This window comes from Mercenaria mercenaria, chromosome 4 (assembly GCF_021730395.1).
Source record: "Mercenaria mercenaria strain notata chromosome 4, MADL_Memer_1, whole genome shotgun sequence".
NCBI lineage: Eukaryota > Metazoa > Mollusca > Bivalvia > Venerida > Veneridae > Mercenaria > Mercenaria mercenaria.
In genome coordinates, this window is record NC_069364.1 from 80352639 (window position 1) to 80377789 (window position 25151).

A 25151-nucleotide genomic window follows, 5' to 3' on the forward strand; every position below is an offset into this window, starting at 1 on the left:
TATATTTTTTCTTGTTGAGACTTTTACACAAAACACAAGGCATGATGAGAAGGTGGGTCACATGCAAGAATCTGTACAGCATCTCTTAAAGTGAAGGTCACATGCAAGGTGTTCTGGTCAGTGCCTCTGACATGAAGGTGGATCTGATCAGTGCCTCTAAGGTGAAGGTCACATTCAAGGTTCTGGTCAGTGCCTCTAAGATGAAGGTCACATGCAAGAATCTGGTCAGTGCCTCTAAGGTGAAGGTCACATGCAAGAATCTGGTCAGCACCTCTAAGGTGAAGGTCACATACAAGAATCTGGTCGTGCCTCTAAGGTGAAGGTCACATGCAAGAATCTGGTCAGTGCCTCTAAGGTGAAGGTGACATACAAGAATCTGGTCATTGCCTCCAAGGTGTCATGCAAGGTTCTGGTCAATGCCTCTAAGGTGAAGGTCACATGCAAGAATCTGGCCAGTGCCTCTAAAGGTGAAGGTTACATACAAAAATGTGGTCAGTGCCTCTAGGTGAAGGTCACATACAAAAATCTGGTCAGTGCCTCTAAGGTGAAGGTCACATACAAAATTCTGGTCAATGCCTCTAAGGTGAAGTTCACATACAAAAATCGGGTCAGTGCTTCTAAGGTGAATGTCACATTAAAAAATCTGATCACATGCAAGAATCTGGGGCAAGAATCTGGCCAGTGCCTTTAGGATGAAGGTCACATGCAAAAATCTGGTTAGTGCCTCTAAGGTGAAGGTCACATGCAAAAATCTGGTTAGTGCCTTTAAGGTGAAGGTCACATGCAAAAATGTGGTCAGTGCCTCTAAGGTGAAGTTCACATACAAAACTCTTGTTAGTGCCTCTAAGGTGAATTCACAGATACTATATTTGGTTTATGCTTTGAGTTGAGGCTACTTTTTAATACCTGTATTTTTTGAATTAGTAAAAAAAGATTAAAAGTGTACAAGTATGTTCAAGGTCAAAGCTGTGATTATGTATTTTCAGGGAATCTTCACAATTTTGACCTCTAAGATGCATCCTTGGACTTCAAGGAAGTGGCCTTATTTTTGCACCCAATGCACTGTTGTGATTTAGTGATATAGATTTTAAGTCAGAGCAATTCAACTGCCAGTGTCAAGTGTGCCATTTATGGAGCGTGTGTGTTACTCAGAGAATCTTGATTGTTATCATGGGTGCTTGTTTTATAGAAAGAACATAAATTTGATACGTACTCTTCACATGTTTTAAGGAACTGCTGACATTTTGGAAATGTTTTTTTATCTCTTTACTGCCTGTTATAGTAATTAGTTTTATTATACCTCACATAAATGTCCAGTGTAAATTTCCCAAATTTGCCATTAGTTTAACTTGAATAATATATTATATTCCCTAGTGATTTTATATCACATGCGAAAATCGTTATTTTCAATTTCTGCGCAGGTGATATGATCCATAATTTCATATTACATGCGCAACAGTGTTATTTTGTTTTTCTGCGCATGTGATATTATTTTTTCATATCACCTGTTGAGAGATTGATACTTTCACATTGATTAAAAGACTGAGTCGATAAATTTTCAGACGAGGCACTTGTATAATTATAAGTTAGGATTAAGTTACCCTTTTCTGGTGCTCTTGCATGTGCGAACAGCCGTTTCTTTTTTATGCTACGTGCAAAATATTTCGAAAAAAATTTCATCAAATATTGAATCGAAACTACTACAGTAAGTTTGGAAATGATCTAACTAAGAAAATGAGTGCTCACACTTATATGTTTCGTTTAGAAAAAAAGAAAGTTATCGCCGTTTTTCGAATGTTACTGGTTGATGCAATGTTGAAATATTAGAATAAATATAGGGGCCGGCGATATGTAAACGTCTCGACTAAATTTATCCAAAAAAGTCTTATTACAAAGCAAAGTCGCCACAAATTATGAGTGCTAACAAGTAAAGACTCTTTAATTCTGTCTTCATTATTTGTTTAGTAATTACCTTTTAATGTTAAATAAATTATTATGTTGATTTTCAAGTAAATGCTTTGACCATTATAAGCTTTCGGTATAATAAAATAAATATTGCATTCCTGAGAGGGGGATATGAAAAATGTTCACCACTCGAAATATGAATATAGACCTCGGCTGGCGCCTTGGTCAATATTCATATATCTCGTGGTGAACATTTTTCATATCACCCTCTCAGGAATGCAATATTTATATAATATACATTGTGTTCCCAGAATACTCAGGATTTCATGTACAAGAATCTACAGTGTCTGATAATAGATGAGGCTGACCGTATACTGGACGTCGGGTTTGAGGAGGAAATGAAACAAATTATCAAACTTTTGCCAAGTGAGTTAACAGCTTATATTAATCTATTTTGTGAAGGAAACTTATTCTGAATCACAAGTTTCACATATATTATTTAAGTAAGACAGTGATATTATTCCAGTGACTTACTAGAACATTGTAAGAAATGATTTTTAACTATAATCCCCCTAATCTTTTTATTATTAAAGTTAGATACACACTAGTTATAAATGCAGATGCATATCATCTGCATTTATAACTAGTGTGTATCTAACTTTTTAACATGATGACCCATATGAAGCTGATGTGACAAATATTGTTACTCACCTGTTATGAAATTTGAATGTCAGTATGAAAAAGTGTTGATATTTGAGATAACTTAAAGGAGTTTAAAAGTTAAAATGAGTTATATCATATTAATACAATCATATTAATATGAAAAAAAGTTAAATAATAATTATTATGTCTCCCCCCCTCTTGGGGAGACATATTGTTTTTGCCCTATCCGTCCGTCCGTACGTCACACTTCATTTCCGAGCAATAACTGGAGAACCATTTGACCTAGAACCTTCAAACTTCATAGGTTGGTAGGGCTTATGGAGGAGACGACCCCTATTGTTTTTGGGGTCACTCCGTCAAAGGTCAAGGTCACGGGCCTGAACATGGAAAACCCTTTCCGATCAATAACTCGAGAACGACTTGACCCAGAATGTTGAAACTTCATAGGATGATTGGTTATGCACAGTAGATGGCCCCTATTGATTTTGGGGTCACTCCGTCGAAGATCAAGGTCACAGGGGCCTGAACATGGAAAACCATTTCCGATCAATATCTTGAGAATGACTTGACCAAGAATGTTGAAACTTCATAGAATGATTGGTCATGCAGAGAAGATGACCCCTATTGATTTTGGGGTCACTCTGTTGAAGGTCAAGGTCACAGGGGCCTGAACATTGAAAACCATTTCCGGTCAGTAACTTGAGAACCACTTGACCCAGAATGTTGAAACTTAATAGGATGTTTGGTCATGCAGAGTAGATGACCCCTATCCATTTTGGGGTCATTCTGTTAAAGGTCAAGGTCACAGGGGCCTGAACATCGAAAACCGTTTTCGATCAATAATTTGAGAACATCTCGACCCAGAATGTTGAAACTTCATAGGATGATTATTCCTGCAGAGTACCTGACCCCAGTTTGTTTTTGGGGTCACTCCTTTAAAGGTCAAGGCCACAGGGGCCTGAACAATGATAACCGTTTCCGATCAATAACTTGAGAACCACTTGACCCAGAATGTTGAAAATTCATAGAATGATTGAACATGCAGAGTAGATGACCCCTATCGATTTTGGGGTCACTCTGTTAAAGGTCAAGGTCACAGGAGCCTGAACATGGAAAACAATTTCCAATCAATAACTTGAGAACCACTTGACCCAGAATGTTGAAACTTCATAGGATGATTGAACATGCAGAGTAGATGACCCCTATTGATTTTTGGGTCAGTCTATTAAAGGTCAAGGTCACAGGGGCCTGGTCATGTAAAATCATTTCGGGAAAATAACTTGAGAACCACTTTACCTAGAATGTTGAAACTTAATAGGATGATTGGACATGCAGAGTAGATGACCCCTATTAATTTTGGGGTCACTTGATCAAAGGTCAAGGTCACAGGAGCCAGAACAGTGACTTGAGAACCACTAGGCCAAGAGTGTTGAAACTTAGCGGGATGACTGGACATGCCAAGTAGATGATCCCTATTGCAGCCAACCATCAGTGTCTCTTTGACTTTCGCTTCTGACCCCTATTGACTTCTTGCCTATAGGACTTTGCATTGGGGGAGACATGCGCTTTTTAGCTCACCTGTCACATAGTGACAAGGTGAGCTTTTGTGATCACCCTTCGTCCGTCGTCAGTCCGTCCATCCGTCCGTGCGTCAACAATTTTTTGTCTGCACGATAGTGGTTTCATTTATGATTTTATTTTAACCAAACTTGCACACAACTTGTATCACCATAAGATCTCGGTTCCTTTTTTGAACTGGCCAGATCCCATTATGGGTTCCAGAGTTATGGCCCCTGAAAGGGCCAAAATTAGCTATTTTGACCTTGTCTGCACAATAGCAGCTTTATTTATGACTTGATTTTTACCAAACTGGCACACAACTTGTATCACCATAAGATCTTGGTTCCTTTCTTGAACTGGCCAGATTCCATTATGGGTTCCAGAGTTATGGCCCCTGAAAGGGCCAAAATTAGCTATTTTTACCTTGTCTGCACAATAGCAGCTTCATTTATGAGTTTATTTTAACCAAACTTGCACACAACTTGTATCACCATAAGATCTTGGTTCCTTTCTTGAACTGGCCAGATTCCATTATGGGTTGCAGAGTGATGGCCCCTGAAAGGGCCAGAATTAGCTATTTTGACCTTGTCTGCACAATAGCAGCTTCATTTATGATTTGAATTTAATCAAACTTGCACAAAACTTGTATCACCATAAGATCTTGGTTCTTTTGTTGAACCAGCCAGATCCCCTAATGGGTTCCAGAGTTATGGCCCCTGAAAGGGCCAAAATTGGCTATTTTGACCTTGTCTGCACAATAGCAGCTTCATTTATGATTTGAATTTAACCAAACTTGCACACAACTTGTACTACCACAAGATCTTGGTTCCTTTCTTGAACTGGTCAGATTCCATCATGGGTTCCAGAGTTATGGCCCCTTAAAGGTCCAAAATTGGCTATTTTGGTTTTTGCAGCCAATTAGAGACTTCATTTATGGTTTTATTTGATACAAACTTCCAAAATATCTTCAACAACAATAAATCTTGGATTCCATGACAAATCAGATCCAATCATAGGTTCCAGAGTTATGTTATATCTAATTACCTCCCCTGATTGTAATCAAAATGGATTTATATCAGTTAGTTCTTATAGGACTTATTTGAAATTTTATTATTATCATTAGTTGAGCCAATCAGGGTAGATAACTATGGACTGATTTTATGTCAAATTACCTCCCTTTATTTCAAATTAAAATGGGTATATCTCCATAACTAATGAAGATACTGATCTGAAATTTCATTGGTGTCAACAGATTTATTTGGCAGATCCTTCTTTTGTTCACTTACAATAATTTTTTTTTTTAGCTCACCTGCATTGCTCAGGTGAGTTTTTCTGATCACTCGATGTCCGGCGTCTGTCTGTCTGTCCATCAACATTTAGCTTGTGTATGCGATAGAGGCTGTATTTTTCAACTGATCTTCATGAAGTTTTGTCAGAAGGATTACCTTGATGAAATCTAGGCCGAGTTCGAAAATGGGTCATCTGGGGTCAAAAACTAGGTCACTAGGTCAAATTAAAGAAAAACCTTGTGTATGCGATAGGGGCTGTATTTTTCAATTAATCTTCATGAATTTTGGTCAGAATGATTGCCTTGATGAAATCTAGGTCAGCTTCGAATAGGGGTCATCTGGGGTCAAAAAGTAGGTCATTAGGTCAAATCAAAGAAAAACCTTGTGTATGAGATAGAGGCTATATTTGTGTCTCCCCCAGGAGACATATTGTTTTTGCCCTTTCCGTCCGTCCTTCCGTCCGTCCGTACGTCACACTTTCTGAGCAATAACTGGAGAACCATTTGACCTAGAACCTTCAAACTTCATAGGGTTATAGGGCTGCTGGAGTATATGACCCCTATTGTTTTTGGGGTCACTCTGTCAAAGGTCAAGGTCACAGGGGCCCAAACATTGAAAACCATTTCCAATCAATAACTAGAGAACCACTTGAAGCAGAATGTTGAAACTTCATAGGATGATTGTACATGCAAAGTAGATGACCCCTATCGATTTTGGGGTCACTCTGTCAAAGGTCAAGGTCACAGGGGCCCGAACATGGAAAACCATTTCCGATCAATAACTAGAGAACCACTTGACCCAGAATGTTGAAACTTCATAGAATGATTGAACATGCAGAGTAGATGACCCCTATCGATTTTGGGGTCACTCTGTCAAAGGTCAAGGTCACAGGAGCCTGAACATGGAAAACAATTTCCAATCAATAACTAGAGAACCACTTGACCCAGAATGTTGAAACTTCATAGAATGATTGAACATGCAGAGTAGATGACCCCTATCGATTTTGGGGTCACTCTGTTAAAGGTCAAGGTCACAGGAGCCTGAACATGGAAAACAATTTCCAATCAATAACTTGAGAACCACTTGACCCAGAATGTTGAAACTTAATAGGATGATTGTACATGCAAAGTAGATGACCCCTATCGATTTTGGGGTCACTCTGTCAAAGGTCAAGGTCACAGGGGCCCGAACATGGAAAACCATTTCCGATCAATAACTAGAGAACCACTTGACCCAGAATGTTGAAACTTCATAGGATGATTGGTCATGAAGAGTAGATGACCCCTATTGATTTTGGGGTCACTCCATCAAAGGTCAAGGTCACAGGGGCTTGAACATGGAAAACCATTTCCGATCAATAACTAGAGAACCACTTGACCCAGAATATTGAAACTTTATAGGATGATTGTACATGCAAAGTAGATGACCCCTATCGATTTTGGGGTCACTCCATTAAAGGTCAAGGTCACAGGGGCCTGAACATTGAAAACCATTTCCAGTCAGTAACTTGAGAACCACTTGACCCAGAATGTTGAAACTTAATAGTATGATTAGTCATGCAGAGTAGATGACCCCTAACGATTTTGGGGTCACTCTGTAAAAGGTCAAGGTCACAGGGGCTTGAACATTGAAAGCCATTTCCGGTCAGTAACTTGAGAACCACTTGACACAGAATGATGAAACTTCATAGGATGATTGTCAGCAGAGTAGATGACCCCTAACGATTTTAGGGTCAGTCTGTAAAAGGTCAAGGCCACAGGGGCCTGAACATGGAAAACCATTTCCAATCAATAACTTGAGAACCTCTCGACCCAGAATGTTGAAACTTCATAGGATGATTGAACATGCAGAGTAGAATGACCCCTATTGATTTTGGGGTCAGTGTATTAAAGGTCAAGGTGACAGTGGCCTGTTCGTGTAAAATCATTTTTTGGAAATAACTTGAGAACCACTTGACCTACAATGTTGAAACTTAATAGGATGATTGGACATGCAGAGTAGATGACCCCTATTTATTTTGAGGCCACTTGATCGAAGGTCAAGGTCACAGAAGCCTGAACAGTGACTTGAGAACCACTAGGCCAAGAATGTTGAAATTTAGTGGGATGATTGGACATGCCAAGTAGATGATCCTATTGCAGCCAACCATCAGTGTCTCTTTGACTTTCGCTCCTGACCCCTATTGACTTCTTGCCTATAGGACTTTGCATTGGGGGAGACATGCGCTTTTTTACAAAAGCATTTTCTAGTTTTCAATTGATCTTCATGAAATTCAGTCAGAATGATTGCATTGATAAAATCTTGGTCAGTTTTGAGTATGGGTCATCTTGGTTCAAAAATTAGGTCACTAGGTCAAATCAAAGAAAAACCTTGTGTATGCGATAGAGGCTGTATTTTTCAATTGATCTTCATGAAATTTAGTCAGAATGATTGCTTTGATAAAAATAGGTCAGGTTTGAATATGGGTCATCTGGGGTCAAAACCTAGGTCACTAGGTCAAATCAAAGGAAAACCTTGTGTATATGATAGAGGCTGTATTTTTCAATTGATCTTCATGAAACAGGGATCGAATTTAACTTTTTTTTCCACTAGCAATTTTTTGCTAGTGCCATTTTTTTCCACTGGCAAAATGGTTAGTTCCACTAGCAATTATTTAGAGGTTGTTTGCTCACTAAATTGTATAACCTAAAGTGATATTTTTTGTTGTTTTATGTACAGCTCTGCTGTTGTGTTTACTGACTGACTTGAAAGTAAACTATAAAAACCTCTAATGTTTTTGTTATTTATTCATACAAACTTATCCACTGTCTATTACATGAAAATTTCTAACAATAAAGCCACAAGGTACCAGTGTAACGTTTCTACTTATATTGTCATCATTTTCTTTTGTTTCATACAAAAGTTTTATATTTAGCTCGGATTCCCACTTTTTTACAGTTTTGACAGATGCCGTGGGGTTAGACCGGGACTTTGTGGTTTGAGCGGTACGAACCAAAGTACTCGTCGTCGAAACGGCCGATGTTGCTTTATGTTCTTTGGGGTCACTCCCCTTGCTTTCACTGTCATTGTCAGCCTCCGCGGGCCTTTTTCTCCCGAAGAAACTAGTTATTTTATTCATTTTCCATTTATGTTGCGAACGACGGGAGCAAATCGTAAACAAATATCGTATAGACGCTTACTTAAATATCCGATAATTACATTTGTATAAAACGACAAGCGTCTACAATCGGTCACGTGGTTATCGGTAAAATTACCCTAAAGTAGTTTTAAAAAGCACAAAGGACAGTTTGAGCAAATGCGTTGATTTTCGGACGCGGTCGCAAAAATATTCGAGTGCCATTATTTCCTACTGGCATTTTTTGATTCTTACTCGAATTTCGCGAGTTAGCGACCGTTAAATTCGATCCCTGTGAAATTTGGTCAGAATGATTGCCTTGATAAAATCTAGGTCAGGTTCGAATATGGGTCATCTGGGGTCAAAAACTAGGTCACTAGGTCAAATAAAAAAAAAATACTTGTGTTTGCTCTAATTTTAATGATACTTGGTCAGAATATTTTTTTCCATGCAATCACTAGGTCTACGTTTACACTGTTATGGTGTATTATGGTGTGTTTCTCAGGTGAGCGACCTAGGGCCATCTTGGCCCTCTTGTTTACAAAAGCAATTTCTAGTTCTTTTTACAAGATGGAGGAATATCTTTGTGGGGATTTTTTGAAGTATTTATATATCATGTTTCTTTACAGATATACATTTTGGAAAGAATTTCAAATTATTTATAATCCTGTACATTTAGATATATCTCTGTAACAGTGAAAATTATAAAGTGAGAATCTCGATGTTTGAAACAACAGAAGTTAAAATATAAAATATGAGCCGCACCATGAGAAAACCAACATAGTGCATTTGCGACCAGCATGGATCCATACTGTTTGCTTATAAAGCCTGTTGTAGTTAGAGAAACTGTTAGTGAACAGCTTGGATCCTGACCAGACTGCTCGGATGAATTAAATAAATATAACCATACCAAATGCCAGATGAAATAAGATACCTTTACTGGACCCAGACTGGACTTTTTATGGGAGGGGAGAGGGTGCACACCTTGCTTGGTCACACACCCAGTATTGTTTATATATACTGTGAAATCGTTTTTATTCGCGTAGGACGAATTTTCGCGTATTTCGCGCTAGGACCCATGCGTGAATTTAAGACAGCGCTATTATTATTTTTTATTATATTTTTCATTGCTAAAATTGAAAATGCGCGAATTAAAGCCCGCGCGAAACGTTTGTGCGAAATTTCATGCCAGCGAATTCAAGTGATTTCACAGTAACATTTTAAAACAGTGATTAAAGTTACATTTTAAAACAGCTTATTGATTTCTTTTAGAGAGACGCCAGACAATGTTGTTTTCTGCTACCCAGACTAGAAAAGTTGAAGATTTAGCAAGAATATCGCTGAAGAAAGAGCCTCTGTATGTTGGGGTAGATGACAAGAAAGATCAGGCAACAGTAGAAGGTTTAGAACAGGTAGGATTAATGTCTGCAAACTTGGGAATACAAAATAAGTCATGAAATGTCATTTTGGGAAATACTGCATAGCCACCATTAATACTGCCCACCTGCTTAGCTCAATAGGGAGAGCGCTGATCTACGAATTGTGAGGTCGCGAGTTCGAGCCCTGGGCAAGGCTTATGTTCTCCGTGATGATTTGATAAAAGACATTGTGTCTCAAATCAATCGTCCTCCACTGCTGATTCATGTAGAGAAGTTTGGAGAACAGGTTTGTACTAGTACTGAATCTAGGAACACTGATTAGATTAGCTGCCCGCCGTTACATAACTGAAATACTGTTGAAAAACAGTGTTTAACCCAAAACAAACAAACAAGTGAACAGTTACCTCCATACATAGAAAGCAGGCTCTCTTAGATCAGTAGGGATAGCGCAGGTCTATGAAGCATGGGTTTGTGAATTGGATCCTTTATGAGGATTCTCCATGACAATTTAATAAAGACACTTGTGTTTGAAGTCATTCGTCCTCCACCTCTTGCTCATATGGAGAAGTTGGCAGTTGTGGAGAACAGGTTAATACAAGTATAGAATTCAGGAACTTTGGTTAGGTTAAATGCCCTATGTTACATTACTGAAATACTGTTGAAAAACAGTGTTTAACCCAATACAAACAAACAAGTTCAGAATAAAGACTCCACAGCAACATGTTCTGTACAGGAAACTCATTTCAGTTTTCTCATTGGTGTATGCTCTAAAGAGGTTACACAGTATTTTACAATAAATTATTAAAAAATTGAGAAAAATATTAGAAAATCTAGGAAATTGGAAAAAAATGACAAAATTTCATTTCTTGACAGCATATTCTGTAATTTACTGATGTATATTTCAGGGCTATGTAGTGTGTCCATCTGAGAAGCGTTTCCTACTGTTGTTTACGTTCCTCAAGAAGAATCGTAAGAAGAAGATGATGGTGTTTTTGAGCTCCTGTATGGCCGTCAAATATTACCACGAGTTGTTGAACTATATAGATCTACCTGTGATGTGTATACATGTAAGTTATCATATTACATTTAACGTGAGTTGTAGATGAGATGGGTGGATTGCTGAATTTTTTTAATTTCTCCTTGAAAGATTTGAAAACATTTTGCACGAGGATTCATTTTAATGTGACATTTTTCACACACGAGACGTAGACCATTAGACTTGAAGGTCATAGCCACACATAGTCTGTGACTTTGGAGTCTTGTAGTTAAAATTTTATGTCGGACTTTGAATAAGGTAATTTGAAAATTTATTGTATAAGTATTAGTAGAAACTATATAATGTTACACACCATAGATCGAGGGCAGCTATCAAGCAGTGTCTCAGTAACAATAATATATACTGGATTTAAGTTATCTTGGATGTTCAGTGCTATCACATATAGCATTCAACTACCATATAGGTCTAACCCCAATGCCTTGGCCATACTTCACCAATAACGCTGGACCTTGACTGTAAGCTTGAATTCTCCTACTGTCTCAGTAGATTACCAAACTATGTGTCTCTGCCTATTTATACCCTAGCAGTAGTGCGCTTTGATTGGTGCTATTTATAGAGCTTGTTTCTGATTGGTCCAAATTCATATGTAGTATTTTACAAGTACTTGCTCTAACGGATAGCTGGTTCCCTTTTACAATAGTATATAACATAGTGTGATTCTGGCATCCAGCTATCACCATAATCAACCCAAATCAGCCATAAATGACCCAAAGTCTATTATTTACAACAAATCAACTATAATTACTATTACTATTCAATACATCAAAAATACAAATTTTGCATATATTCAAATTTACCCCTTATATGTCTAACAATATATCAGGGACGGACCGATTTCTAATGTTAGCAAAACTTGTGGTCCAACCCTTTTGTATTATCTCACATTTGCAAAGTTACTGAATATTTCTTAATGTACATTAGTAATATATAGGTTTTGACGTAATGATAGTTTGCTGTTGTATATATATTTACTTATGTATCTGTATATTATTGTCTTGATGTACATTTACCATAATGTCTTGTGTGATGATTACAATAAAATATGATTAAACTAAAAAAAAATCCAAGATACAGGGCAAACATATTGAATTGCAGCTTCAATTCAGAAGACATAGGCTGAACATCTGTGCGTTAGCACTCTTATATTGTTGATTCAAAGACATCGTCTGACGGGAACTTCAACAAAAGGACCAGTCAAGTATAGTATCTCCAGCCTATAGGAGTTTGAGCTGATTATCATTAGTTGAAGGTTGTTAGTGTAAAACAGTGATTTGCCTGATCCCTGAAATTATCTAGCTCATAATTCAAACCAATTACGAGTCATTGGTACAGGAATCATTTAGGCAAGGTAGCCAGAGAAAAATGAGATATATAGGTCTCACCAGCTCTACGTTTTAACACAGGATCTTCTACATAGTTTGTCAGCTAGTCTAAAACATAGTCATCTTTAATAGTGATTGGACCCATTTCATTGCTCACGATACTAAAGGCGTAGGCACTTCTCTGTGTCATATAACTTGTATCTTGACATATTACCAAAACTATGTTGCTGTTGCTCTAAAGCCTACAAAACAGAGAGAAAAACACAATTTCAAGCTATTTTGTATCCAAATTTCTGACACAGGTTGTTAAAACACTTTCGGAAGTGAAAATAAATTTCACGCTTAAATTTTTCTGAGTATCTCGGAAACCAGAAACTGTGTGTGAGACTGTGAGGTTGATTTACATTTTGTGTACAGGAGAACTGCTTTAATGAATATGAATGAAGAGTTTGATGAGCAGTCAGATATTTTACGGAATCGAAAATCAGCTGTTTAGAAATTGAAAATATGCATGAATTTTTTAGCTCACCTGTCACATAGTGACAAGGTGAGATTTTGTGATCACCCTTCGTCCGTCGTCAGTTCGTGCGTGCGTCAACAATTTCTTGTCTGCACGATAGTGGTTTCATTTATGATTTTATTTTAACCAAACTTGCACACAACTTGTATCACCATAAGATCACTGTTCCTTTCTTGAACTGGCCAGATCCCATTATGGGTTCCAGAGTTATGGCCCCTGAAAGGGCCAAAATTAGCTATTTTGACCTTGTCTGCACAATAGCAGCTTTATTTATGATTTGATTTTTACCAAACTGGCACACAACTTGTATCACCATAAGATCTTGGTTCCTTTCTTGAACTGGCCAGATTCCATTATGGGTTCCAGAGTTATGGCCCCTGAAAGGGCCAAAATTAGCTATTTTGACCTTGTCTGCACAATAGCAGCTTCATTTATGATTTGATTTTAACCAAACTTGCAAACAACTGGTATCAACATAAGATCTCGGTTCCTTTCTTGAACTGGCCAGATCACATTATGGGTTCCAGAGTTCAGAGGCCAAAATTAGCTGTTTTGACCTTGTCTGCACAACAGCAGCTTCATTTATGATTTGAATTTAATCAAACTTGCACAAAACTTGTGTCACTATAAGATCTCGGTTCCTTTCTTGAACCGGCCAGATCCCATAATGGGTTCCAGAGTTATGGGCCCTGAAAGGGCCAAAATTAGCTATTTTGACCTTGTCTGCACAATAGCAGCTTCATTTATGATTTGATATTAACCAGTCTTGCACACAACATGTATCACCACAAGATCTTGCTTCCTTTCTTCAACTGGCCAGATTCCATCATGGGTTCCAGAGTTATGGCCCCTTAAAGGTCCAAAATTGGCTATTTTGGCTTTTGCAGCCATATAGAGACTTCATTTATGGTTTTATTTGATACAAACTTCCAAAATATCTTCAACAACAATAAATCTTGGATTCCATGTCAAATCAGATCCAATCATAGGTTCCAGAGTTATTTTATATCTGATTACCTCCCCTGATTGTAATCAAAATGGATTTATATCAGTAAGTACTTACAGGACTTATTTGAAATTTCATTATTGTTATTAGTTGGACTGAGACAATCAGGGTAGATAACTATGGACTGATTTTATGTCAAATTACCTCCCTTTATTTCAAATTAAAATTGTTATATCTCATAACTAATGAAGATACTGATCTGAAATTTCATTTATGTCAACAGATTTATTTGGTAGATCCTTCTTTTGTCCACTTACAATATTTAATCCCCCACCGTGGCGGAGGGATTATAGGAATGGTCTGCGTCCGTCCTTCCGTCCGTAACAAAATCGTGTCCGGTCCATATCTCCTAAACCCCTTGAAGGATTTTCATGAAACTTGGGTCAAATGATCACCTCATCAAGAAGATGTGCAGAACCCATGAGTCAGCCTTGTCGGTTCAAGGTCAAGGTCACAACTCGAGGTCAAAGGTTTGAGCCTGCCATTTTGTGTCCACTCTATATCTCTTAAACCCCTTGAAGGAATTTTATAAAACTTGGGTCAAATGATCACCTCATCAAGACGATGTGCAGAACCCATGAGTCAGTCATGCCGGCTCAAGGTCAAGGTCACAACTTAGGGTCAAAGGTTTGAACCTTCCATTTTGTGTCCGCTCTGTATCTCCTAAACCCCTTGAAAGATTTTCATCAAACTTGTGTCAAACGATCACCTCATCAAGGCGATGTGCAGAACTTATAAGTCAGCCATGTCGGCTCAAGGTCAAGGTCACAACTGAAGGTCAAAGGTTTGAGCCTTCCATTTTGTGTCTGCTCTAATTATCTCCTAAACCCCTTGAAGGAATTTTATAAAACTTGGGTCAAATGATTACCTCATCAGAACGATGTGCAGAAATTATGAGTCAACCATGCCAGCTCAAGGTCAAGGTCACAACTAAGGGTCGAAGGTTTGAGCCTTCCATTTGGTGTCCACTCTGTATCTCCTTAACCCCTTGAAGGATTTTCATCAAACTTGGGTCAAATGATCACCTCATCAAGAACTCATGAGTCAGCCATGTCAACTCAAGGTCAAGGTCAGAACTGAACAGCTCTGTATCTCCTAAACCCCTTGAAGGATTTTCATGAAACTTTGGTCAAATGATCACCTCATCAAAACGTTGTGCAGAATTCATGAGTCAGCCATGTCAGTTCAAGGTCAAAGTCACAGCTAAAATCAAAGGTTTTACCCTTTCACTATCCATAGCAGTGGCGGGGGATTTAGCTGTCTTTCAGACTGCCTTGTTTTTTTTAATTACTTCCCTTTTACGTTACTATAAATAGCTTATTTTTAGTAACTTTTTTTATTATTGGCCGTAGGGAAAACACGAGACCAGTTTTCTGTGGTACAACATGGATGGTAGGATGGTACCTCCAATTTTTAGGTGTATTTTAACATATCTATACCTTGTAAGATTTTTTTTTCTTTTTGGTTAAATTTCTTCCCTTTGTTGTTCCTGTCCTTTGGACTTAGATATTTTTTTCTGAGGACCTTCTTGTCCTCAAGTGCAATGATAAGAGGTGAGCGATATAGGGCCATCATGGCCCTCTTGTTTGTGTTTTGCATTCAATATTTAGCTCTGGCATAATTTGTACAAATGGATAAATCATGTGCATATTGTAGTATTTCAGTGTAAATATGCAGTTACATTGCTTACCTTGAACACTGATAAGTCTGCCTGTCATTATGATTATTGTACCCCCCGACAACAAAGTTGTAAGGGGGGGTATACTGGTTTCAGGTTGTCTGTCTGTCTGTCTGTCCGTCTGTCCGTAGACGCAATCTTGTGCGCACCATCTCTCCTTATCCCCTTGACAGAATTTAATGAAACTTCACACAAGTGATCAGTACCAGCAGTAGTTGTGCATGGGGCATGTTAGGTTCTTTTAGAAAAAAAATTTGCAGAGTTATGGGACTTTGTTTTTTTTTTGTTACTATACTATATACATAGACACAATCTTGTGTGCACCATCTCTCCTCATCCCCTTGACACAATTTAATGAAACTTCACACAAGTGATCAGTACCAACAGTAGTTGTGCATGGGGCATGTTAGGTTTTTTTAGAAAAAAAATTTGCAGAGTTATGGGACTTTGTTTCTTTTTTGTTACTATACTGTATATATAGACACAATCTTGTGCACACCATCTCTCCTCATCCCCTTGACACAATTTAATGAAACTTCACACAAGTGATCAGTAACAACAGTAGTTGTGCATGGGGCATGTTATGTTCTTTCAGCAACAAAAATTGCAGAGTTATGGGACTTTGTTTCTTGTTAACATACTATGTACATACAGTCTGCATATGCAATCTTGTGTGTGCCTAATCTACCAAACCCTTGCACACAATTTAATGAAACTTCACACAAGTGATCAGTACCAACAGTAGTTGTGCATGGTGTATGTTACATTCTTTTAGATAAATATTCTGCATTGTTATGGGACTTTGTTTTTTGTTACTATACTGTATACATACAGTCTATATACATACAGTCCACATAATTATGCAATCTTGTGTGCGTCAAATTGCAGTGTATTGTGTCAGTGCATGCGGGGGGTACATTCATCACCTTTAGTGATAGCTCTAGTTTAAATTATTTGACAGAAACTTTAACAAGACAATATGAAGCTCACATCTGATAATCATTACGGGTAACCATGAATGTATTCAAGGATGTTTTACTTTAAAGTATAGTCCTTGTCTTTGGTAATGTTTGCAAAATTCTATGTCTAGGAAGGGTTGGTAATTGATTAATATTTCAGAAATAAGCTTATATGAGTTATTTCCCTTTATGTGGATAGGTTTTTAATCAGGTTGCAGGTTGCAAGGTAAAGTCTTGTAGTATTCACTTTGTATACATGTCTGTCTTCCAGTTTTAGGTTTCAGAGAAAATTTTAAAAGGGGAAAAGGCTTTTTAAAAAAGGTTATCACATAACTCCTCATTATTGGAAAAATTTTTATAATAGGGTAAAAAAGGAAAATCAGAGCACAAAAGAAAAGGGAAGTTTTAAAAGGGCTGAAAAATTCCTGGTTTTATGGGCCTTTTTTTTTCGTAGTCCCAAAATTTAGTTACTATTGTATGTATGAAAAGTATATTTGTTTTTTTTCTGGGTGTCAAATTAATTGAATTTTTACCATATTTAAAATAAATAAGTTTTTTCAATCCGTAAAACTCACTTCATGAACTCATTTTAAAAGGAAAATTTTGGTTAAAAGGGCACCAACATGATTTTAAAATTTGTTTAAAAAAAACTTAAGTTCGTAATTTTATAAATTTGTAGCTACAAGTGTGACGGGCATTAATTTTAATGACCAGAAAAAAAATTACAAAAATTTTTATAAAAAAACCCTTATCTCTTGACATAAAATGGCCCTCGGTCAACTTGACACATTCCCCCCTAATGTACTTTGTAAAATTCCCTTATTTAAATTGAACAAATTTTAAAAAAAGCATACCCCCCAAAAGATATCAACTTTTTTGATAGTGAAGGAAAATCTTCCAGTTAAAAACCCCCCTTGAATTAATCAAAATCCCAAAATTTTTATTGACTTGTTTAGTAGCCTTAATAAATTCATCCCCTTAAGTAAAATTTTTTTGCAGAGCAAATAAACCGGGTAAAAGGGGGTTCAAGGGGTCAAGGTCAAAAATAAAGCTAAAAGATAAATTTTCCCCCAATATTTCGTGTCCTGAGTCAAGGTATTGACTGTAAATGTGGCATATAGGTAGGTGGCGATAAAAAAATTTAATGATGTGCAAAGAACATGAACCGGGTTTGGGTTGGGTTTCAAAAAAAAAAGTTTCAAGGTGAAATTTTACCTCAAAATTTTGGGGGCTTGAGGGAAAAATAAGTTTTTTAGGTAAATGGCTTTTTTAAAAATTTTTTATAGGTAGGGATTGATGAGAAAATGGGGGCAAAGCAAAAAGAGCCCGGGGTGGTAGGGGGCAAAAGGGCCCAAAGGGCCAACAAAGGAAAACTCAAAGGTCAGAATTTTTTCCTTCAATTTTTGGGGTCCGGGGGCAAAAACTTTAAAAAACCATACAAAGGGCCCCAAACTTTGCATATGGGAGTTGGGGATGGGACAATGTGCAAGCGCATGAAATTGGGCCGGGGGTTTTTAGGATGAGGCAAATGCAGTTTTGTCCCTTTGGGATTTTATTTGTTAGAACTACGGAGCAAAACTTCAAAAATAATCAAGGTATTGACTTAAACTTAGAATTTTAAAGGGGGGTGGTAAAGAGAAAATTTAAAAATGCAACAATCCAAATTTCCCCCCCCCTACCACCACACCTTTTTTGTAAAAAATTTCTTATAAACCCTTTGTGTTTTTTACCACAGCCACTCACAAACCCCCTTCAAAAGCAAAATGCCAAAAAAATTTAACTGAGTTTTACCCCCCTCTGATCTAGAACTTTTGGGGGATATTGCCAAATTTTTTTGGGTTTTGCTTCCCCTTTTTAGCTCTTTTGAAAAATTTTAAAGTCTTTTTCTACTCAATTTCCCGGAAAAGTTTTTTACAGTAATTTTGGGAGAAAAGTTTTTCCCGTTATACCTGTCTGAGCTTTGAAAATCTTCGGAGCAATAAAAGTAGGGCCATCAAGACCTTCTTGTTTTTGCCAGTTGCATTAATTTTTATGTTTCCTGAATTATTTCTGATAATGGCATGGCACATTAATATGGCATGGCACATTAATAAATGGTATGTCACATCAAATAACGGTGCTGCAAATGGAAAATGAAGGTTTTCTTTTGAAATTTCACAAAACCTCTTGTTTATATTTACACTGTGAAAAGTTGTGGCAAGTAAGAGAGATAACATATTTGTAGCATACCATATATTGACAGATAGCTTTGCCAGAGAATCCAGATCAGATTAGCTTACACGAAGAAACATCTTCAGTCTTCCACAATCAGCAGAAATTTTGGAAAAAGTATGTTCCAAAGATGATCATTTTGTGTTGCTGTGTGGAAAAAAGCATTCAGCAAGTACCCAGATCAACCCTTACATCTGAGCCATCTGATCTGAATCCATACTGTTTGCTTATCACTTGCATACACATGCTGAAATTCATAAACAAACAATTTGGATGTTGGGATAAATGAATACGATGGATGTGTAATTGTCTAGATCCTTACTGGTCACAAAGCCCATATGTTGGTTTTTGCACAGCAGGGCTCATATATACACTAGACTGTTTTTGCAGCAGACGTCATTAAATTGTAATGTAATAACTTTGCTTTGTTTTGAGGTACATTACTTACAGCATTGTCAGTAGCTCTGATTGTTTTAACTGCTCTGGTATTCTTCAGTTAAGAAAAAAACAGATGTTTTTATCTTTACCCACATTTCTGGGTACAAGTTCTGTTGTTGTTTTTTGTAAGAAAATTGCTATATTTTTTGTGTGAAGAAAGTTGCAGTCATATGTTATGCCAATATAAAGTTAAGATCAGTGCAAAATTATTGAGAATATTTTTTTATTCTGCAGTTGTTATTTCATATCCCCAGTGGAAAGAAGAGAGGTGATTAAATGGTACATTGTATAGTGTCATTGTAGCCACCAGTGTGTCCATGATATACTTATATACTCCTACATTTCTGTCAGGAAGTCGATGCTTGTTATTCTTTTTCAGTAGATCCAGTACTGTGAAACCATTAATATTCATGGGGGAGATATTTTCTTTGTTGAGTCCAGCCACTAGATTAAATCCAACGGAGCAAGTAGAATCTTAAGATCCACAAATTCATATCACCTTGAAAGAGCCAATCCATGAAATTTCATGACTTTACTGTATAAAATTTGACATTTGATGTTCTTTAAGCTGATAAAGGGATATAGCTGTAGATGGGAATGTATGAAACCTTTAGCTTCAGTAATATTGTGATTTATCTCCCTTTTGTCTCACAGCTGCAACAGTAAATATGGCTGCCATTCAGATTGCGTTCATGCTCATGTGAAATGCACTTTCTTTGTATTATTTCTTAGTTTTATTATGTTAATTAATATTTTTAATTTCTATACTATTAATGCAAGCATTCTTACCTGACAGATGTAATTTCATGGTGTTGCAAAAGTTGTAAACAAATGTTTAAATAATGAATACCTTGTTTTTGCTTGGATATATTACTCCAGAAAGCTAGCATTTATTACAAAAAAAAAACACAGGAAATGCTTCAAGCACTATTACAAAACGTGCAAAATTGAAATATTTCTCTTCATTTGATTGACATTTGAGTGCCAAATTTATAGGAAATGAAACCAGCAATGTTTAAAAAATGTTTTCTATTTGGGTGCAATGTTTGTGCTTGCAAAAAACATAACAAAGAAAAGCCACTGATTTTATGGGCTATAGTAGATGTTATTTGAGCCGTGCCATGACAAAACCAAGGTAGTGGGTTTGCAACCATTATTGATCCAGACCAGCCTGTGCATCCGCGCAGTCTGATCAGGATCCATGCTGTTCGCTTTCAGAGCCTGTTGCAGTTAGAGAAACTGTTGCGAACAGCATGGATCCTGACCAGACTGCACGGATATGCAGGCTGGTCCGGATCCATGCTGGTCGCAAAGCCACTATGTTGGTTTTCCCATGGCACGGCTCATTTGTTTCTTATCATAGCAATCAGGCTGTTGGGACGGAGGCGTGCTGTGGGAATGGTGTTCTACTTTATATATAAGTTTGTTTCCAGAAACATTCAACAGTGGCTCCAAAACCAAGTTAGTTTGTTGTTAGAATTCTCAATGAAAAACATTTATCATTGAATTTATAGCTTGATGCTGTTGTATAATTGGAGCTGGTTAAGATTTTTGTTGAGGTTCATTTCTCCTGCAATTTCTCCTGCAATTTCTCAGAATTAAGTGTTGCCTTAAGGTAGAAAATTATGTCTCCCCCAGGAGACATATTGTTTTTGCCCTGTCCGTCCGTATGCACACTTCATTTCCGAGCAATAACTAGAGAACCATTTGACCTAGAACCTTCAAACTTCATAGGGTTGTAGGGCTGCTGGAGTAGACGACCCCTATTGTTTTTGGGGTCACTCCATCAAAGGTCAAGGTCACAGGGGCCTGAACATTGAAAACCATTTCCGATCAATAACTAGAGAACCACTTGACCCAGAATGTTGAAACTTCATAGGATGATTGGTCATGAAGAGTAGATGACCCCTATTGATTTTGGGGTCACTCCGTCAAAGGTCAAGGTCACATGGGCCTGAACATTGAAAACCATTTCCGATCAATAACTAGAGAACCACTTGACCCAGAATGTTGAAACTTCATAGGATGATTGGTCATGAAGAGTAGATGACCCCTATTGATTTTGGGGTCACTCCGTCAAAGGTCAAGGTCACAGGGGCCTGAACATTGAAAACCATTTCCAATCAATAACTAGAGAACCACCTGACCCAGAATGTTGAAACATGATAGGATGATTGGTCATAAAGAGTAGATGACCCTTATTGTTTATGGGATCACTCTGTCAAAGGTCAAGGTCACAGGGGCCTGAACATTGAAAACCATTTCTGATCAATAACTAGAGAACCACTTGACCCAGAATGTTGAAACTTCATAGGATGATTGTACATGCAAAGTAGATGACCCCTATCGATTTTGGGGTCACTCCATTAAAGGTCAAGGTCACAGGGGCCCGAACATTGAAAACCATTTCCGGTCAGTAACTTGAGAACCACTTGACCCAGGATGTTGAAACTTAATAGGATGATTGGTCATAAAGAGTAGATGACCCCTAACGATTTTGGGGTCACTCTGTGAAAGGTCAAGGTCACAGGGGCCCGCACATTGAAAACCATTTCCGGTCAGTAACTTGAGAACCATTTGACCCAGAATGATGAAACTTCGTAGGATGATTGGTCATGCAGAGTAGATGACCCCTAACGATTTTAGGGTCACTCTGTGAAAGGTCAAGGCCGCAGGGGCCTGAACATGGAAAATCATTTCCAATCAATAACTTGAGAACCTCTTGACCCAGAATGTTGAAACTTCATAGGATGATTGTTCATGCAGAGTAAATGACCCTTATTGTTTTTGGGGTCACTCCGTTAAAGGTCAAGGTCACAGGGGCCTGAACATTAATAACCAGTTCCGATCAATAACTTGAGAACCACTTGACCCAGAATGTTGAAACTTCATAGGATGATTGAACATGCAGAGTAGATGACCCCTATTGATTTTGGGGTCAGTCTATTAAAGGTCAAGGTCACAGTGGCCTGTTCATGTAGAATCATTTTTTGGAAATAACTTGAGAACCACTTGACCTACAATGTTGAAACTTAACAGGATGATTGGACATGCAGAGTAGATGACCCCTATTTATTTTGAGGTCACTTGATCAAAGGTCAGGGTCACAGGAGCCTGAACAGTGACTTGAGAACCACTAGGCCACGAGTGTTGAAATTTAGCAGGATGACTGGACATGCCAAGTAGATGATCCCTATTGTAGCCAACATTCAGTGTCTCTTTGACTTTCGCTCCTGACCCCTATTGACTTCTTGCCTATAGGACTTTGCATTGGGGGAGACATGCGCTTTTTTACAAAAGCATTTTCTAGTTTGTATTTGTTTTTAGCTCACCTGAGCCAAAGGCTCATGCTGAGCTTTTGTGACGATTCAATGTCCGTCATCTGTTGTGCGTCCATCAACATTTTCTAAAAAACTGTTCTTGAAAACCACTGGGCAGAATTACACAAAACTTCACAAGAATGATCCTTGGGTGGCCCCCTTTCAAAAATGTTCAAAGAATTGAATTCCATGCAGAACTCGGGTTGCCATGGCAACCGAGTGGAAAAGCTTTGTCCAAAACCACAAGGTGTAGAGCCTTGATATTTGGCATGTGACATCATCTAATGGTCCTCTATGAAGATTGTTCAGATTGTGCCCCTTGGGTGAAAAGAGGCCCCACCCCAGGGGTCCCAAATTTTACATAGACTTATATAGGAAGAAACTTTAAAAATCTTCTTGTCTAAAACCAGGAGACCTAGGCCTTTGATATTTGGTATGTAGCATTGCCTTGTGGTCCTCTACCAAAATTTTTCAAATCATTACCAAGGGGTGAAAAGAGGCCCTGCCCCAGGAGGTCTCAAGTTTTACATAGACTTATATAGGAAAAAGCATTTAAAATCTTTTTATCTGAAACTGCAAGGCCTAGGCTTTTGATATTTGGTATGTTGCATTGCCTTGTGGTCCTCTACCAAAATTATTCAATTATTACCCTGGGGTGAAAAGAGGCCCTGCCCTGGTGGGTCTCAAGTTTTACATAGACATATATAGGAAAGAAATTTAAAAATCTTCTTGCCTGAAACTGCAAGGCATATGCTTTTGATATTTGGTGTGTTGCCTTGCCTAGTGTTCCTCTACCAAAATTGTTCAAATTATACCCCTGGGGTGAAAAGAGGCCCTATCCTGGGGGTCCCAAGTTTAACATAGCTTATATAGGGAAAAAAATCTTCTTGATTGAAAGTTCAAGGCGTAGGCCTTTGATATTTGGTATGTAGCATTGCCTAGTGGATCTCTTACAAGACTGTTCAGATTATGCCCGGGGGGTGAAAAGAGGCCCCGTCCTGGGTGTCACCTGTTATATGAGTCATATAGGAAAAAATACTTCAAAAATTATCAGATCATATTTCCTAGATTGTTTAATTATAATTACCTCACCTGACTGTGACTGTGACCTTGACCTACTGACCTACTTTCTTGTTTTTGTTGAGCCCGCTTGTGGATGCGAAGACATAGTTGTCCAAATGGCTGTTCCGTGTATGTGCGTGCGTGTGTGTGTCCGTCCGTGTGTCCATCCGGATTTGTTTGTTCGGACCATAACTTTGACATGCATGGAGCAATCTTGTTTATATTTGGCATGAATGTTAACCTCAGTGAGACGGAGTGTCATGTGCAAACCCCAGGTTCCTATCTCAAAGGTCAAGGTCACACTTACAGGTCAAAGGTCAAATTCAAAAATGACTGTCCGGAGCATTTCTTCTGCATGCATGGAGGGATTTTGATGTAACTTGGCACAATTGTCCACCATCATGAGACGGAGTGTCATGTGCAAGGACCAGGTCCCTAGGTCTAAGGTCAAGGTCAAAGGATACAAGAATGACAACTTTGTCCGGAGCATTTCTTCTTCATGCATGGAGGGATTTGATGTAACTTGGCACAAATGTTCACCACCATTAGACGGAGTGTCATGCGCAAGAACCAGGCCCCGTGTTCACAAAACATTTTCAGTCTCAGCTGAGTTTGATAATGAAACTTAATTTCTCATTTATATCTAAATAGCATGTTTAACCCAAAATTTTCAGTTAATAATTATTTTAAAGTGATTATTCCATATTGATGGTCAGTCTCATTTGGAATTTAAGCTTGAAGTTTTCGTAAAACTGATATTAAAATTTCAAACTCAAACTCAGCTGAGATCGAAAAATGTTTTGTGAACACGGGGCCAGGTCCCTAGGTCTAATGTCAAGGTCACACTTAGAGGTCAAAAGTCAAATACAAGAATGACTTTGTCTGGAGCATTTCTTTTTGATGCATAGAGGGATTTTGATGTAATTTGGCACAATCATTCATCATTATGAGACAGAGTGTCATGGCAAGATCCTAGAATTACTTCCCTTTGTTGTTACTATAAATAGCTTATCTTCGTAACTTTTTTATTACTGGTCGTAGGGAAAAATCGAGACCACTTTTCTGTAGTACAACATGCTTGTTACATCCAATTTTCAGGTGATTTTTGACCTGTCTCTACTGGTGAGGATTTTTATGTGGCAATCTCTTTTTTATTTGGCAGAAATGTTTGCCTCAATGAGACAGGGAGTGTCATGTGCAACTCCCAGTCCTTTTGACAGCTGGCGGGCTCGACATGTTGCCCATGGGCATCTAGTTTAAGATAAAGCCTTGAAATTTGGATGACATGTACAATTTTGCACACAGATCTTAAAACTGACCTTCAGTGGCCATGAATGTGACCTACTGACCTACTTTCTTAACATTTTAGCATCAGTTTGTCATTTGAAACATGTGGCTCATATTACTCAGGTGAGCAATCCAGGGTCGTCATGACCCTCTTGTTTAAACTTTGCATTTATAAGTCCAGTGTTTTTTGAACACTATAAGAGCTATATAATCTTCATTAAGCAAGTAAATAGGTCAAGAACCATAACTCTGTCTTGCATAATTGCAAACATTTATGGTAAAGACATGCATTGCAGCAGCATTGGCACCCTTAGAGCGGACACATTGGTCCAGTGGTAACACTGTCTGACTTTGAATCCAGGGGTCATGCATTCAAGTCC

General features: G+C 38.0%; 1 protein-coding gene across 4 annotated transcripts in view; it reads left to right on the forward strand.

Moving 5' to 3' along the window:
* The window catches only part of LOC123552273 (uncharacterized), an 89398-nt gene that overhangs the window by 29281 nt on the left and 34966 nt on the right, over positions 1-25151 (forward strand). For all 4 annotated transcript variants that reach the window (XM_053541767.1, XM_053541768.1, XM_053541769.1 and 1 more), the window contains 3 exons: positions 2217-2331; positions 9805-9944; positions 10817-10978. In XM_053541767.1, the coding sequence (XP_053397742.1) occupies positions 2217-2331; positions 9805-9944; positions 10817-10978 (417 nt within the window). The remainder of the gene's footprint in view (positions 1-2216; positions 2332-9804; positions 9945-10816; positions 10979-25151) is intronic.